The sequence below is a fragment of the Danio rerio genome, chromosome 16 (genome assembly GCF_052040795.2).
Source record: "Danio rerio strain M-AB ecotype USA chromosome 16, GRCz13ab, whole genome shotgun sequence".
Taxonomy (NCBI): Eukaryota; Metazoa; Chordata; class Actinopteri; order Cypriniformes; family Danionidae; genus Danio; species Danio rerio.
The window spans coordinates 51,989,205-52,008,687 of NC_141036.1; the positions used below are offsets into that span (position 1 = coordinate 51,989,205).

The window sequence follows — 19,483 nt, forward strand, 5'->3', positions numbered from 1 at the left end:
AAAAACCACCAAAAGTAATAATTACAGCAACGTAAACCACACAGGACCTAAAAGGTTCACTTTCAAATTTGAGTTTATAAAAAAATACAAAAACTGCTCTTTTTTTTTAGGTGTTTATTATAACACAGACAACATATACAGATATTTTAAACACTTTCAATAGTGTTTTATGAAAATTCAAAGGGTTTTCTTTAAAATGATACCATTTTTGCATTTACACCTCTGCATGTGGATTTGGGAAGCTTTTAAATTTGGGTAAGTAAAATCCAGGTGGAAATTTCAAAATAGCAGTTGACTTTAAGAGGTGGAAAATGGTGATATTTGTTTTATTGTATAATGGTCTGATAACATTTCTACCAAATGCAGAGTGGATGTCAGAATAACAAATCTTTTCACACAATGTGATTAAAATTCAGGGTTTTCAAAATATTGATTACTTAACATATTACCAAAGATTGGTAGCGTTGCATAAAAATAAATGAAAACATTTCTGCAAATGACACTTTTATTGTTATTTTATGCAACATAATAAAAACTCCAAATGACTGCATTTTTATTTTAAACATTTGAATTCAGTAGAAATGTCATCAGTAGTTTACAAAATAAAGCTGAAAATTATAGCTCAAGCATGATTTTTACTCTTTTTGACTATCAAATCACTGACCTTATGCTCTTGGTCGTGCTGCAGTGAGGGAAGATAAGTTGTCACGGCCAGCTCTAATCGTGAACGTTCTCTTCTTCAGCTTTGCGCAGTGAAAGAGTGTGCAGACAGATCTCTGTCAGAGCTGTAGAGCTCAGAAGTAGCCCTGAGATATTATTAATGCACCTCAATTATGTATATTAGATTATTAATGCAATAACTGGATCCAGACCAATTCCAACAGATTGTACAAGGCAACACAGACTGATGGTTTTATGAATTTCCCTCGGGGACATTTTAATCGGCCCTTAATCAGAGCTCGACTGGTTCCTGAAGTGTTTTCCTGCGGAATGTAAAGTGGACTGAAGGTCAAGCGACTGCTCCTCTTTACATGCTGTCACTGTTTTCCGTGTACTCGTTTGTAATTGAATGTTAATTTGTTTGGAATATTTTCTTGCTCCTATCACAAAAGTGATTAATCATTATTTGCTGGAAAATCCTGCTAAAGGTAAACTCAGTGTGCAGGAGCTGGTTTTACATGTAGTTGTTCCATAGTTGATTTTGATTGGTTGGGGTTAAACTGGCAAGACCCGTTTACATCTGCTATAATATATATATATATATATATATATATATATATATATATATATATATATATATATATATATATATATATATATATATACAATCATCAATCATATATATATTAATCATGATTAATTACGATATGCCTTATTTATTAAAAAACCCTTCAGATTCATCAACACGCATGATCGCAATTATCAAATTTGCTTAAACTAAGCATTCTAAAGAATGGCTAGATTTAACAAGCAAGAATTCTGACAGAGGAACGTGAAGCAGACGCTTTACAAAAGGGGGAAACACATCAAACTTAATGAAACATTTGAGGGAGGCAGCGTAAGGGCAGAGAAATGTTTTTGACAGCTTGCGAATTCATCTGGTACTTTCATTCACATGGACACCAATACTCAGCTTTGATGGTTAAGATAATACTGATCAAGAGTCGACCATGTAAACAGCGATTTTTGATTATCTTAAATGACCACGCGAGTCCCGAAATGCGGAGCATTTTCTTTCCGTTCGCCATGCAGTATTAAATTCCATTAAAACATCCTGAATGAAAATATGCTGAATGATAGTGAGCTGCTGAACTGCAGTTAAAGTCTAAATATTAAAAATGAAACAGAAATTGCATGAAACTCTGGAGGAAACGGCATATTTCTTTGCACGTTTAACACACGCAGGGCCAGAGCAAGCTGAACTGGCGCTCTAGGCAAATTCATATGGAAGGCCGAGGACCGTGAGGGAGGGGGTGGGTGTAGCGGATAAATGTGAGGACTGGGGGGTTCGCTCACTATTCTGCTGCCCAAGGCGGCCACTTAAATCGCCTGTATGGAAGCGCCAGCCCTGAACACACGTCGGCCACAACAGGAAATAAAAAAAACTGCAACTGCGTTACTTGCGTTATTTTTTTTTACGCCTCAAATATTTCAAATTAATCATGTGCGTTAACACGCTAATTTTGACAGCCCTAATATATATATATATATATATATATATATATATATATATATATATATATATATATATATATATATATATATATATATTAGGGCTGTCAAAATTAGCGTGTTAACGCACGTAAAATATTATAATAAAAAAAAAAATAAATATATACATATATATATATATATATATATATATATATATATATATATATATATATATATATATATATATATATATATATATATAATATTTTATATATAAAACACATGCTGTAATAGTTAGCAGGGCTCAACAATAAGGACTGCCCGGTGGCCCAGGGCCAGCGTGACAGACACTTGGGACAGTAGACCGGATCAATACTGGCCCGATTGGGACAGTGCTGCCTTGTCACTAACATTTAGTTTGTCTGTGACTATTTATCAATTGCTTGCATTTTAAGTTCTTGCTTTTAAGTCTTTGAACACTACCTTCTCTGTGATGTCGTAAACACTGTATTGCTTTCCAGTTCCTCTTATCTGATGGAGAATTCTATTTTTTTCCATAACCTTCTAACAACCAGTACAGCGAAGAAATGGCAACATGGCGGCAACATAAAATTCTAAGGCTAAAACAAAATATCTGTTTCTAACATCTTAAAAGCAGAAATTTACGTGTGAATAACGTGACAAAAAAAAACAAACAAAAAAAAACACAGTTGCACAGTTTGCCGTCAGTTTGACAAGTCAGCCACCCTTTGTTAAATAATTTCAAACCGCAATAAAATACCTCCACATTTTCCATACTGCTCTTTTTGTTTGCATAACACTTTTATTTACAATTTTTTTAAGTATTAAAATTCTAGATTCAGAGACTTTATTTTTGACACTATATTTAAAATATGTATCTAAAAAATAGGTATTAACTTCCCTTTCTTTTTTTGGTGGGGCCAGTGAAAATTTTGGCAGGGCAAGTAAAAATCTGAACCACTGGCCCGATCAGACCAGTAGAAAAAATCCTTAGCGTTGAACCCTGGTTAGTGGTTCATTCCGCTGTGGCGACCCCTGATTAATAAGGGACTAAGCAGAAGGATAATGAATGAATGAATGAACACTACACTGTAATTTGACCATACAAGATAACAGTTACATCTGAAATGCTTTAAAGAGTATATCCTCCTAAATAAGCGCCTCTGTTTTCCTCTGTTTCCAGACTGCCGTGTAGAGCTGTTCTCCAGCAGTTGCTGTCCAAGGTCCTGAACTCCTCCAGCCCATGCAAACAGGCAGCTCCTGACACCCAGCTCCAGCACTCTTTCCACCAACGCACAACCTCCAGCCATGGATGAGGGATATAGAGACCGATCGGCCTTCATCAAAGGCGCTAAGGACATTGCCAAAGAAGTCAAAAGGCACGCTGGGAAAAAAGTGGGCCGCCACGTGGACAAGATGACCGACGAATACACCAAACGCTCTTATACTCGCTTTGAAGAAGATGACGATGATGACGACTACCCCGTCCAGGCTCAGGACGGCAGCTATTACCGCAGTAACAGCAGGGCTAATGATGATGAAGGAGCCCACAGCGACTCCACAGAAGGCCACGATGAAGACGACGAGATCTACGAGGGCGAGTATCAGGGAATCCCCAGAAATGACTCGGTGGAGAAGGCTGATCGGCAGGTGGGCGCAGTGGGACAGTCTCAGTTTCGGGACATGACACAGTATGAGGGCGAGCGCAGGAAGGACCAGGAGGAGCTGGCGCAGCAGTACGAGACCATCCTGCAGGAGTGCGGCCACGGACGCTTCCAGTGGACCCTCTACTTTGTGCTGGGTCTGGCCCTTATGGCGGATGGCGTGGAGATCTTTGTGGTGGGCTTCGTTCTGCCCAGTGCTGAAAAAGACATGTGCTTGTCTGAGCCCAACAAAGGGATGCTGGGTAAGTCAGCGGTTTCTGATTTAAAGTCCATCTTTGGTACCTTTGGAAGTTGTGCCTTTCCTCATTTATTTTTCCCGTAGGTTTGTGTTGGGTTGACATGATACATTTCTAGTTTTTGTTCTTGGTCTGCTCCCTTAAGGTTATTTTAGTTAATATTTTAGCTGCACATTTGGGTTTACATTTAGTTAGTTTCGATTAATGGTTTTGTTAGTTTTAGTTTAGTTTGTATAGGCTCATTTTACAAGTTCCCTAGAGTTACAAAAAGAGTTTACGAAAGGATGAAAGGATGAGTAAATGGATAGATTGTTTGTGGATGAATGGGTTAGCGGATGGATGAATGGGTCGGTGGATGGATGAATGGGTGGATGGATGGATGGATTGATTGATGGTTGGATGAATGGGTGGATGGAAGGATGGATGGATTGAAGGATGAATGGATGAAATGTTGGGTATATGGATGGATAGATAGATGAATGGGTGGGTGGATGGATGGATGGGTTGATGGATGGATGAGTGGGGTGGATGTTGGATGGATGGATTGATGAATAAGTCGGTGGATGGATGGATGGATGGATTGATAGATGGATAAATGGGTGGGTTGGTGCATAAATGGATAGATGGATGGATTGAGAGTTAGATGAATGAGTGGGTGGATGTTTGGATGGATTGATGGATGAATGGGGGGATAGATGCATGGATGGATTGGATGAATGGGTGGATAGACAGATGGATGGATTGATGGATGAATGGGTGAATGGATGGAATGATGGGTGAATGGATTGATAGATGGATGAATGGGTGGATGGATGGCTGGATGGATTGATAGATGGATGGATAAATGGGTGTATGGATGAATGAATGGATGGATTGATAGATGGATGAATGAGTTGGTGGATGGATGGGTAGATGAATAGATAAATGGACAGATAGTTGGGTGGGTGGATGGATGGTTGGATATATGGGTGGATGGATAGACAGATAGATGGATTGATGGATAGATGAAAACATGAATAGATTGATGGATTTATAGACAGGTTCAAATGATGAATAAATAGATGGATGGATGAATGGATGGATGAATAGAGCTAAAAAGTTGAGTTTTATCATTTTTAAATCCATTCAGCCAATCTCTGGGTCTGGGATAAAAATCATGCTAGCTTAGCTTAGCATAATTCATTGAATCTGATTAGACCATTAGCATCTAGCTCAAAACATTTCAAATAGAGTTTAGATCATTTTCCTGTTTGAAGCTTGACTCTTCTGTGTTTACATTGTGTACAAACACTGATGCAAAATGAAAAGTTAGGTATGGTTAGGAACCTTATGCTTAGTTTTAATTAGTAATCATGAATTATGAATAAATATATCCAAATAATAATAGTATGGCAGCAAACTTCCTTGATTATTACACCAGAAAGAGTTTAGTTCCTGAATATTTTGGCCCAGAAAATAGCAACTTTTCATTTTCCGTCTGTCTTAGTCCACAGTGTAACTTCAGAAGATTCAAACTTTAAATAAGAAAATTGTTTTTTCTTTTTTTTTTAAATGTTTTTAGCTAAATGCTAATGGTCTAATCAGATACAATGATTTATGCTAAGCTAATGTGATTTATGCTAAGCTCCCACCAGACTCTCAGAATGGTGGATTGGATTCTAAAATGTAAAGCTCAATGTTTAAACTAAATGTAAAACTTTAAATCTAAAAATCCCACTAATATTTACATTTTTAGACCCTTCTAAAAACCCCTCTAAAGATTCCTCTTTAACTAGCCTGAACAGGTTTGGATAACAACTAAGACTAGAAGACCAGTTATGTCTGAAGACAAGTGTGTTTTTTTTCTATGGGGCTAGATAAGCTCTCTATCCAGGGGTCATGTTTTCTCATAGCAAAATAACTTTTTCTGTGATATAAACAATTTATGCCTTCAGGCCAGTTTCCACTGTCATCTTGTGCCCAATTCACCATCTGTCTGTCCATCCAAGGACACACAAGCTTTCATCCTGGTCGAACCCAATGCAGCATTGACGCAGTTTGAGCTATAATTAACTAACAATAGGCATGCTGAACGGCACAGTGTGCTTTCATGCTTTATTCTGACTCCCGTGATCTATGGCAGTCCATTTTCATTGATGGTGTCCTTGAACACCATGTTTCTTATTCAAAAAAAAGGTAGTGCCATTATATCAAGATCAAAAAAGTGTTGCTGCTGTGTTCGCTTGCTGTGTTTCCTTTGGTTGTCTGTTAAATGATTTTTATGTGATTGTTGTGACATTAGTCCCGTGTTTTCTTCACACCATCACACTATCGGGTCACAATGTGAGCTCGTTTGCTCATGTGAGCACTTGTTCATTGATATCTTGTGCCTGGGTCTCAGCTGAGCGTGTGTGTGTGTGAGTGCCATTGGGGAGCAGGGCCCTTGGTCTCTCCCCTGTTACAAAACAGCCCTGACTCACGCACAAGTGCCGTCTGCATCACTAGGACTGCTGGGTCCTAGTGCCAAAACGTTTCCATGCATGCGCAGCTGCAGCTCTGCAGCAGAAATGCCTCAGCCTCTGTCGCATGACACGCTCCAATCAAATCTAACAGCGTGGATGTGTGGGATGAAATGGCCCGCGGAGGGTTTTTTTCTGCTCACTGCACCCAGCAGTAAACCTGCAACCATGTTCCCTACTGATGCCTTTAAATGCAATGAATGATGCCTTCTAAAGAGAGGGGATTGTGTTATTTGCTTGTGTAATATTATTTTTAATAATGATATTTTTTTGGTGTTAATGATACTGAAATTTAATCTCATAAAATTTTATGATGAATCAACATTCAAGGAGATTTTATTGTTTGATGGATGGATGGATGGATGGATGGATGCATATATGGATGAATGCATATATGGATGGATTAATAGATGAATGCATATATGGATGGGTTAATAGATAAATGCATATATGGATGGATGGATGGATGGATGCATATATGGATGGATGGATGGATGGATGGACGGAGGGATGGATAGATGGATGCATATATAGATGAATGGATGGATAAATGGATGGATGGATAGTTATATAGATGGATGCATAGATATATGGATGGATGGATGGATGGATGGATGGGTCTATGGATGGACGGACAGACGAAGGGATGGATGGATGGATGGGTGGATGAATGGATGCATATATGGATGGATGGATGGATGGATGGATTGTTGGATGGATGAATGGACAGACTGACAAATGGATGGATTAATATGTAGATTATGGATGGGTGGATGGATGACCAGACATCTGGATGGATAGATAAATGGGATTATGGAAAGATAAAAAGATGAATGGATATATGGATGGAGGGATGGGTGGATGGATGGACGGACAGAGGCATAGATGGATGGATGGATGGATGCATATATGGATGAATGGATGGGTGGGTGGATGGACAAGACAGACAGACAGGCAGGCAGGCAGGCAGGCAGGCAGGCAGGCAGATAGATAGATAGATAGATAGATAGATAGATAGATAGATAGATAGATAGATAGATAGATAGATAGATAGATAGATAGATAGATAGATAGAGTGGATGTATATATGAATAGATGGATAGATGACCAGGCGGATGGATGGTGGGGTTGATGGATGGATAGACAGATGAATGAATTGATGAAAAGATGAATATATAGGCAGATTTGTGGACAGCTGGAAACGATAAACGAATAGCTGCATGGATGGATGGATTGGTGGATGAATGGATGGATGGATGGACAGACTGAAAATTAAGGATTAATGGATAGATATATGGATGGGTAGATGATTGACCAGACATCTGGATGGATAGACAGATGAAGATGGGTGGATGGATGAATGCATATATGGATGGATGGATGGACGGAGGGATAGATGGATGGATGAACGGACGAACGGATGGATGGATGGGTGTATGGATGACCAGACATCTGGATGAATAGACAGATAGATAGATAAATTGATGACAAGATGAAAAGATGAATAGATAGATGGATTTAAGGACAGCTGGAAATGAAGAATAAATAAATTCATGAGTAGATGGATGGGCTGACAGAAGGATGTATAGATGGATGGATGAATGAATTAATAGATGAATGTACAGATGATCAAATAGATTGGTGATGGATGGACTGACAGATAGAAGGATGGATTTATGGACATCTGGAAATACTGAATGCATAGCTGCATGAATGGATGGATGGATGTATGGGCTGACAAATGGATATATGGATGAATGAATAGATGAATGTATATATGAATGAATAGATGAATGAATAGAGTGTTGATAGGTGGACAGATAGAAGGGTGGATGGATGGATGGGTGGATGGATGGATGGATGAATGGATACAAGGATTAATAAATGGATGGGTGAATGAATAGATAGATGGTGATACACAGATAGAAGGATAAAATGATGGATGAATGGGTGGATGAGCTCAGATAGATAGATAGATAGATAGATAGATAGATAGATAGATAGATAGATAGATAGATAGATAGGTAGATAGATAGATAGATAGATAGATAGATAGATAGATAGATAGATAGATAGATAGATAGATAGATAGATAGATAGATAGATAGAAAAGTAGATGGATGGACGAATAGATGGATAGATGACCAGGCGGATGGATGAATGGATGGATACATGCATACATGTATGTATGGATGGATGGATAGATAGATATATAGATGGATGGATGGATGGATGGATGGATGGATGCATATATGGATGGATGGATGGGTGGATGGATGACCAGATGGGTAGATGACCAAGCGGATGTGCGAAAAAACAGACAGACAAACAGACAGACGGAAGGATGGATAGATGGATGACCAGGCGGATACATGGATGAATAGATAGATGTATGTATAGATGTATGGATGGGTGGATGGATAGGCAGAAAAGTTGAATTATAAATGGTTGGTTAATTAGAAAAGATAGCTGAATAAATGAATAGATAGAGAGAAAAGGAAAGAAGGAGAGAAAACTGTAAATGGCAGCAGGCTGTATGTCAGACGAGTGTGTCTTTAGCTGTGCGCAGGTGCAGAACAGATCTGTGTTTCAGTGAGGGTGAAAGGTGTCGCCGCTGTACTTTGACAGAGCACGTTTTCGTCTGTTCCTCAGCAGAACACCGTACCACACATTAGCCCCTAGTGAAAATGAAGAACAGAATACACACAGACCTGCCACAGTCCACTGCGCTCCCCTCATCTGTGACGCAGAGAGACACTAGCAGAAAGGGAAAATAGCTCTATTAATAGTCTCCCAGCCCCTCCCCCGCTTTCTCTCTCTTTTTTTTCCTCCACTTCCTCAAGCCTGGAGCTTGTGTGCTTTCCTGTCACTGTGTGGAGAATCACAGTCTCCTCTCTCGCCCTTCCCCCTCTGCTCTCTCTCTATAAATTCAATTCAATTCATTTCAATTCAAATAAATCCAGTTCAGTTCAATTCAGTTTAGTCCAATTCAGTTCAATTCAATCCAGTTCAATTCAGTCCAATCCAATTCAACTCAACTTAATTGAATCAAATTCAGTCCAATAGGGTATATGCCGAAGCATGCCAAAAGGACTTTTAATTTGCCAGTAACCTGGGTTAATCGTTTCCTGTGGATTGTATGCCAATGCAAATCCGGCGCGTTTAAGGTCTGTTTTCTTTCAAAATCAGCGATCTCCACTAGCTGAGTGATATCCGATATAAAGTGGGTCTCAGACTGTTCAACAAGCACTGCATTAAATAACATTTCCCCCCGCCATGTCTTTATAATATGAGCATTTATTTTACCCCAATATATTCAATGGAGCTTCTGCGCTAGCCTGCCGATTCTGACGGGCGCATGAGAGCGAACGGCTTTTTGTCTCGTGTCTTCGCTTGAGCAACTAAATGAATGCCAAAGTCTGTTTAACTGATTGTATTTAAATTACATTACAACATCAATGCTGTAAAAGGAACTGTATAAAATGGAAAAAAAACTCACAATAACAGGTCACTGAAAGTTTATCAGTATGGGAAACACACTAGCTCGGCATTTACCCCATTCAATTAAATCCCAATCCAATTCAGTTCAATTCAATTCATTTGAATCCAATTCAGTTCAATCCAATTCATTTCAATCCAGTTCAGTTCAGTTTATTCCAATTAACTTACTTTAATTTAATTTAAATCCAATAAGTTTCAATACAATACAATTCAATCCAATCTAATTAAATTCAATTAAATCTAGCCCAATTCAATTCAATCCAGTTAGATTGGTTTCAATTCAATCCAGTTCAATCCATTCCAGTTCAATTCAATTCAATCCAGTTAGATTCAATTCAATTCAATTCAATCCAGTTCAATCCAATTCAATCCAATCCAGTTCAATTTAATTCGATCCAATCCAATTAGATTCAATTCAGTTCAATCCATTCCATTTCAATTAATGTAATTTCAATTCAATCTAATTCATTTAAATGCAATTTAATTCAATTCAATCTAATCCGATCCAATCTATTTCAATTCAATTCAATCCAGTTCGATTCAATTAAATTTAACCAAATCCAATCCAGTCCAATTCCGATGCAATCCAGCTCAATTCAATTCAATTCAATTCAATTCAATTCAATTCAATTCAATTCAATTCAATTTAGTCCAATTCAATAATTGCTTATTGGCATGAAAAATGTTACAAATTATTGTCAAAGCATTTATGAAGGTTACATTAAAAAGATTTCAATTCAACTCAGTTCAATTGTACAAATGTATTGCCAAATCAGTTATAAAGTGTACATAAAAAAGAACATATTTGTATAATAAAACACAGTAAACAGTAGTAGTAGTAAAAATAATAATTAAAAAAAGAGATATATACATATGATGATTAAATAAAATTCTAAATAACATATCATATTATCCAATAGATACTCTCTCTCTCTCTCTCTCTCTCTCACTCTGTCTCTCTCTCTCTAAGGAGGCGGTGGAGCTCAGCTATCTCCAGGCACGTAACCCTGCCGCTTGCATCTAAGAGACCCCTGTGACATAATACAGATAGCCCCGCCCACTCAACCATCACAGAGTCCTAACTGACTCCTTTGTGATGTCAGTGTCAGCGTAGCAGCGATAGAGTATAAAAGCAAGCTTCCCTTTAAATTCAAGGCATGTGGTAAACCACAAGCACAGCAGGGTTTATTAATGCTGTCGGGTGAGCAGGTTGTGTAGAATCACACAGCACACGTGTTCAGTGTTGTCATCACCATTGTTCATGTCTCCCCTGCAAATGCGATCTGTGTCACTGGCTTTGAAGGTCATAAACCGGCCCACGCAAGTGCAGAATTCAGCTGAAACAGAGTCACAGAGAGACTTCCACAGAACACAGCGCTTTGTTTGCGGATATTTAAAATATAATAAGCATGCCTCTGGCTAATGGTGATTTCTTTAAAAGAGTGTTTTTTGTTGCTGCATACTGCATAGATAACACTTTATAATAACTACACACTATGAACCATTTATTAAGCATTAGCAAATAGTGAATTCATCATCTGTTAAGTATGAACTCTACATTAATAAACGTTAGTAAACAGTTTTTAACTGCAGATACAAATGCTGTATTCTTGACTTATAACCACGTTTATAATCTGCTTAATAATTGTACTTTCATACTTTGTTATTGATTTATTTTGTCTTCAGAAACATTTATTGTTGTGCTGGTTTAAAGTCTCTTCACAGTCCAATAGTAATGATTACAGTAAATGATCTAAATGTATTTATATGTATTTTTTAGAGGTGTAACGATTTATCGTTGTACGATTTATTGCGATGCAAAAATGTCACAATATGCATCGTGGCGTTATGACGATTTTATTACGATATGACGTCCGTTTTCTCTTATTAGTTGAGCTGTTTGCACGTGAGCTACGTTCCACCTGCTGTCGCACATGAGTTCAGATTGCAGCAGCAGTAATGTTAGCAGACCAAGATGAGTGGAGTTAAAATAGAGGATGGCCCATCCTCTCAAAATCAGACGTCTGGCTACATTTCGGTTGCACAGTCATTTCTTTAGACTCATCCCCTTTTTGACATGCATACTGGGTCAAACATAGCCTAAATTTTAGTCTTCACAGTGATTTACAAACTTTGCACAGCGACATGGATACCTCCTAATGGTGTTGAAAGAGTCACACACTGTATTTATAAGGTACAATTCCCTCTAAAATATCATTCTGTCTTCATATAATGATGTATTGGCGGCCGCAAAATCACACATGACGTGAGCTGACCGTGAGCTGTTACTACAGAGGGCGGACTATGATAGACGCGCGCGCGTCTGCTTCAGTGAACAGAACCTGAGGTTGTGACTAACAGGTAATAAAGTAGTAAACAACATTCAGTTTGTGGAACAGAGTGATCGTTCAGGAGCCGCGTGGGAAGTATGAACAGCAGTGGAAATGAAACCGAAAGCGTGCACATTATTTAAATAATCATATCGCATATTAGAGTTATGATTACGACGAGCGTGAACTCTTTTGAGTACAGAGGTACACAAAAATGCACGTCAACATGATACACTTGATAGCGCCGACATCAGCAACGCCGAAGAAATAGTTAAACTGCTGAAAAGAGTCCCGACTGTCCTGTGTAATGAAAAGACGGCCACCCTGTCACTCATCATGCCCAACTTAAAGACAGCCATCCATAAAAACCTCTCAAACAGATACACATAAGTTCAGGATTATCTTATAGAACTGCTAATTACTTTGAAATGTAGATTTTTTTTTTTTTGACCAAGCAAAGCCTTAAGCTCTTACTGTTAAATTCAAGTGAATTGAATCATTTCAATAATATTTTTTAAGAAGTTTTTAAATTGTTTTATTTTCCAGAGACAGGTCTGTTTAATTTTAACTTTTAAGAAGGTTCAGTTTAACACGTTGAAACAAAAGAAATACATAAAAAATAGTTTACTTGGTAATTACATTTTTTTAAATAAAATTTGCATTTTAGTTTAATTAAAATGTATTATTCCAAATATTGTGATACATATCGAATTGTGAACATTATATCGTGATACACATTGTATCGTGAGCTGAGTGTATCGCTACACCCCTAGTATTTTTATATTCTGGGTAAGGCATAAAACTAAAAAATGTTCATCCAATTAAATACTGTCGGACCGACATCTCCCATAATTCTGATAAGCAGCTCAGACTGTCTGTCAGCAAATGTAGATTCAGACTTCTGCGCAGTCTGTTCACGCAGATCCGCCATTAGTGCGTGCCCGTCTGCATAAGCGGCCGCGCGGTCACGAGAGGGACCGGGAGAAATCAAATGCTGAATTGAAACTTTTAAAAACCTGAATCAATATTGGAGTTACTTTAGCATGCTGGAGGAAGGACGACACCATGGCTGAAGTATTACTGTTAAACAGGTAATGTTCTGTTTTAAAACTATTTTAGTCAGGCTAAGCTGATGTCAGATTGTGTTGTTATTAATGACGTATATGCACAGACGTGTTGTTCAGCCACTGAAATCTCCCGGTGAAAGATTGATGTGATTATTTTCAGTTTCATAAGGTCCTTTTAAAGCATCGATAATGTAGATTTATATTTAGTTTAACATCAAAACATCAGTAAATAGCGCTATTCCGCCTAAACTGCTTTACTGAGCTGAAGTTGCTTTTATATTCACATTGGGTCATTTTTGAACAATGAAAGCCTACGTATCTGTTTACCATGCTACTCTGTTTATTCGCTCTGAAATAGCATGTAAGTGTGGCTAAGTAATAAATGTAATTCCTGCATGGCGCCTGCACTAACGTTAACTAACTGGCGAATGACATGAACTGGTGGGTTGTCTGTCTGCTGTTGTGATGCGGTGCGCGCGCTCGCGATTTCAGGGGGTGTGGCTTTGAATCACAGTCCCTCCCTGCCGTCCAAAGATAATATGCTAAGCAGTTAGCATTTTGGCAGATCACCTACTGCACCTTTAAGTATTGCAATATTTACAAACCTGTTATTTAAAGGGCCATGAAACCCCCACGTTTCAGCAGGGTGTTTTCACACCTCTAGCTTGGAAAAAGTCAGGAAAGTGGGTGTGTCTAGCTCCGTTTAGGTGGGAGTGTCAGGGGAGGCAAAGAGGAAAGGATTTGGATAAAAATGTGAGTTTCCATTTGGGCACGCGCTGATCTGAAAGACAGTGACTGTGTTTAATGACTGTGGAATGTTTGATACCACACGTCGTATAAGAGAAAAAAACCTCTGCACTTCTTTGTTACTCAGATGCACTCAGTAGGTCAGAAAGCCATGTGTGTATAGACTATCCTGTCACAAAATGCGTCGGAAATTCAACACGACGGTGGGTTATAGTTTGATTGGCGTGTTTACATGTTTACACTTGGCGAGCAGCATTTACAGAAGATCTTTCAGTCCATAATATTGTAGTGGTATTAACGTACTGTAACGTACTGTCGGTCTTTAAACACTGAAAGAGTACTGCTGACAATACAAACTAACTTTGCCATCTGAATAAACAAACAAAGACCACTGATCGCTCACTTACCAAATCTATAGTGACAGAGCAATCCACACCAACTGGAGCAGGGTCTTATTTAAAAGAAGACGAGCAGCAAATCCGGATTTCACCATTTCCAGATGCGAAAAGCTCTCGGGTAAAAAATGTTCCTTACAAATGTATTTCTGCCACGTGTCGCGTGCACTGATCCACACGTGAGTCCAGCTGCGCTCTTATAGTGGGGAAGTAAAAACAAAACCTTAGTTGCAGCACATTTAAAAAGGCAACACTGACGACCTGTATCTCCAAACAATTCTTCTTCTCCCACTTGTTTTGGCAACACAACGTGGCGTCTCTCTGCTGTCTGAACACTGTTTCAGGTAAAAGTCTTCAAAGCTATCATGCATATTAATGAAGTTGCACCGCATGCACAATAGAGCGCGCTGATTGGTTTGAACCAAGTCTTTCTCATGAATGAATGCAGCACACTCAGAGACGTCAGAAAGTACTCCCAGGTACAGACAGTTCGATACGACATCACTGTGTCGTATCGAACCGAACTGTGATTTTTGTGAACCGTTACATCCATAATATATATATATATATATATATATATATATATATATATATATATATATATATATATATACACATACATACATACATACATACATACATATATATATATATGACTATTAATTTGAGGGCAACGTCACAAGCTCAGGCTTAGATTTGGTTGGCCAATCAAAGGAAAACGGGCGTTTCAACACCACCTACATGTGTACAATGAATTTTAAAGTCATTTATCCGTTTTCCTGCCCTAAATTAAAGAAAATTTAAATCAAGCCAAAAACTTGTTTTATTTTTCTGTTTTTTTTTTTGTGAGCAAAAGAAAACCAAAAAAACACCCGTTTTCTTAAGTTTCTTTTTTCGTTTAAAAACAGATATGGAATGGACGGAAGACATTGTGATTAATGTGCATAAGTCCTTTCCTCTCTTCATGGCAGAAAATGTATTTCTGATTTTTAAAGTGTTCTTTAAAAAAAAAAAAGCTTTATATGAAACAGAAAAGTTCATTAGAGGAGCAAAAAATCTTCAATGGCATTAATGTTATTATTGGCACTTACAATGCTACAAAATTTCTTAAACAGGATTATTTAACCAAAAATAACCCTACCACAACATCTCTTTATAACCCCCCATATTATAAGCTTTATTTTTATCAGCATGGCAGAAACAAGTTTTCATAATAATCTGAATAAACTGGCGGATCTGCAATCTCAGCATCTATAGCTAGTAGTAAAACATAGATATATACCCTAGATATCGCTTAGGGACCCTGAGCATGCGTCAATAGCGCCGCCACATTGGTACAGTGCTCCCAGAACAAATGTCATTCAGACACACTAGACAATTAAGACAGTGTTGCTACGTGAAGATGCGGGACTTTAGCGCTGTCTACGGGGATAGTAACGAGCAAACAAAGAAAACAAAGCACGAAGGCAGAACATTTTATAGGTAAGATTAAGTTTTTACGTTTCTGTATGTTCTGAACTTTAGTGATAACAGGTAACGTTATTGATGATAACAGTCACTTACTGAATTCACCATAAGGCAAAGTAGCACCATCTCGCACTAAATACTCGGCTTATGCTAGTTTTGTTAATTAAAATCAGCAAACAATGCAAAAGAAATATGACAACGAGATGCTGCAGTGCCAGAAACTTGTATTATTGTCGGCTAGTGAACGAGTCGTTCATAACGAAGATTCATTTACAAACGAATCCCTCCGTCAGTATGAGAAGTGAAAGCAGGAGAGGAGGTGTGTTTCAGGACACGGATTAGATCAAGTTAAACAGGGAGGGTGGATAGTACATTTCTGTACACACAAAAACAAGCTTTTTGTCAGGAATGCCAGTGCGATCACTGATCCATCAATGTATAAAAGTGATGTAAAATTATTCAAGGAAAACTCTCGATCATAGATATATGCATATATGTGTATATCTCTGGCTTTAGATGGCCACAGTCCTCCACTGTACCTTGGTCCCGCATTCATTTCAAAGGAGCGCTACCCTGTTCCAAAATGGCGGCTCTATTGACGCATTCCTTCTAATAGACGACAACAGGGTAGGTGACATCTAATGTATATATCTATGATAGTAAAAGGGCAGTATTGTCATATTTGAATCCCAATTCCCCATTTCATGCACACTCCAGTGTGTCAAATCATTGTCCAGCAGCAGACCCAGCACCATCAGTAGGTGTTGAGATCTGTGGTCCTTTGCAGGGTTTGTAAACCGATGGACCCTGGAGAAAATAGACCCCTGCTGCATTGCAGTGATGCCTATCAGGGCTCATCATCACGGCTGTCTGCCATAGAGAGCCATTATGAGGCCAAGGTAAGAGGAAAGCGGTGCTGACAGCTGCCTCGCCACACAAACTCAAAACTACTCTCACAGCTCCTTCACAAACACCAGCGCAGATGCACACCTAATTATAGCTCAAACCAAGATAGAGAGTTATAAATGTGCATTTACTGTGCAAGTGCATTCACTGTACTGTTAAAAGTAGGGAAATGCATTTTAAAGGGGACCTTTTATGCAAAAATAACTTTTATAAGGGGTTTTTAAAGCATAGTTGTTTGGTGACAGTGTGTGAATATAACCAGCTTCTAATGGTCTAAATGAATTAATTTTATTTTTTATAATCACACTTCATAAAAATCAGTCTGCAGAAACACTTTGATTGACATTCCTCCTTAGTACGTGTCATCAGAGTGGGGCTGGACAATATGGAAAATATTTATTACTATTATATATAACAATATATTTCTTAATTTCAGTCGATACAATATAATTCTGATATCGATATGGACAATATTCAAAAGAAAGGAAAAAACTGACAAGTCTGCACACAATAGATGTCTGTACCCACAAACATCAGCAAACTGAATTTGCAGGCTATAATAACATCCAGGCTCTTATAACTTTTTTTTATAACTTTAAACAAAAACAGTACAAAAAAATTAATGTTTACTTTTTATTTGCATTTAGCCTTTACAAACAATAAATGTGAAATAAACTATCAAATAAATAAAACCAACCCAGGCTCATTGTGGAAACGTAGCCCCGCGGACGTTTCTGCAGACTGCGAAATACGTCCCGGGAGGTACGTATTCGAGCAGCTTTTGTTTTTGCGAATCGGCAAGAGGCCGCTGTGCACGCTTTTTCGAGTCTTGAACGCCTCTCGGGAGCGCGCACCGTTCGTGTCCGCGCTGTTTTCGCGTGAAAAGCTGTGGAGCGACTGTCCGTCCGACTGACTGGCTGAACGACTGAACAACCGGGCGGCCGGACAATCGGCCGATCCAGCCGCCCTCCTCTTCCTCCTTCCCTAAACCCAAGCGACAATTTGCAAAAGCCGTCCAGAAAAAAAAGCAAAAGCCCTTGTCCGATTTTGATCGCTTTTTCAGATCTCGCTGCATTCTCGCCCTTATTTTTTGGATTCTGTTTTTCATCTTACCTGATTTCTGGAACCGCTCTTTCCCGGACTCCGTCCGTCGTTCCCGTGGCCGGCTCCTCCTTCTCCGGGCCTCCGCTCCGCCGACGTAACACTGAGAGCTAAGCGGACAAACTGGTTGCATTGGGAAAGCCCTCCACACAGAGGCGAGCCGTCAGCCGGCGAGCACGAAGAGGAGGAGCGGCATCACACCGCCCCATAGCGTTCGCTCGAAAAAAAACAAAACGCGGCCATACGTACCTCCGGCCACGTAAATCGCAGTCTCCAGAAATGTCCGCGGGGCTACGTTTCCAGAATGAGCTTGGGTTGAATAGAACTCTCAGACTCAGGTTATATATATAATTTTCTGCGTGCACAATTCCGCAGATTTTAAGGCCATCATTAATTCTGTTTATTTAATTGAGTAAATGTGTGTAAATCTATATTTATTCAGTTTTTAAATTAATTAAAGTAATAATATTGACTAATGTGAAAATGTTCATCTGATTTATGTACAATGCAGTTTGTTCAGTATTTTTTTTTGTCTTTTAGTAGAGATATTATATATGAGACTTGCTTTGTTTACCAAAAAAGTGAATCTAGGAGGATTTGCATTTTAAACGTTAAATAAAAGTTAAAAAGCTATTATTTTTTATTTTACATATTAAGGTTTTAGTTATGATACTCCCAAAATTATTCCGCAGAAATCTGCAGAAAGCCCCTCCCACTCTCCTTCATTTGCATAGACAGCCCTGAGTGGGTAAAGTCTAGATCGGATACGAGGCCGGCCGGAAGTGTGATATGCACAATAATATAGCAGCATTTATATGACACTGTCTAACAATAATGAATATTTTTACAGTGCTGTGACGGTTGTGTTTAGAATTGGGGTGGGGGTAGATGTTAAAAAATACACTTTATTGAGTAATTTAATAGATAACATCAATAATACTCAGTACAACTACTGTTTTTACATTACTGTGATGGTTGGGTTTAGAGTTGGGTTGGGGGTAGACGTTAATGAAATACATTTAAACAGAATTTTAATAAATAACCATATCTGATCTAGCAACAACCCCCTGAGTGAGAACAAAGTCCCTTTAAGACTTAATGATAACATACCGTAATGAAATGTTTTGTGTGTATGCTTTACTAAAAAGGTAGGTCTTTAATCTAGTTTTAAACTGGGAGAGTGTGTCTAAGCCTCGGTCATCATCAGGAAAGCTATTCCAGAGTTTAGGAGCCATAAATGAGAAGGCTCGACCTCTTTTAGTGGACTTTGCTATTCTGGGTACTACCAGAAACCCTGAATTTTGAAATCTTTAAGAGAGGGTTGGATTGTAGCAAGACAGAATGATGGATTGGTAAACAGGAGGTAGATTATTTAAAGCAGGGGTGTCCAAAGTCG

General features: G+C 38.5%; 2 protein-coding genes and 1 long non-coding RNA gene across 3 annotated transcripts in view; 2 read left to right on the top strand and 1 right to left on the bottom strand.

Moving 5' to 3' along the window:
* The window catches only part of LOC147840419 (uncharacterized), a 41,625-nt gene extending 25,107 nt beyond the window's left edge, over nucleotides 1-16,518 (bottom strand). The window contains exon 1 of the long non-coding RNA XR_015512306.1: nucleotides 16,152-16,518. This is a non-coding gene — a long non-coding RNA (uncharacterized LOC147840419). The remainder of the gene's footprint in view (nucleotides 1-16,151) is intronic.
* LOC147840416 (uncharacterized) overlaps nucleotides 1-19,483 on the top strand; it is a 976,031-nt gene that overhangs the window by 279,340 nt on the left and 677,208 nt on the right. The window lies entirely within an intron of this gene.
* sv2a (synaptic vesicle glycoprotein 2A) overlaps nucleotides 1-19,483 on the top strand; it is a 91,163-nt gene that overhangs the window by 39,869 nt on the left and 31,811 nt on the right. The window contains exon 2 of the mRNA XM_087288040.1: nucleotides 3,359-4,081. Coding sequence (XP_087144166.1) covers nucleotides 3,484-4,081 — 598 coding nt within the window. The 5' untranslated portion in view covers nucleotides 3,359-3,483. The remainder of the gene's footprint in view (nucleotides 1-3,358; nucleotides 4,082-19,483) is intronic.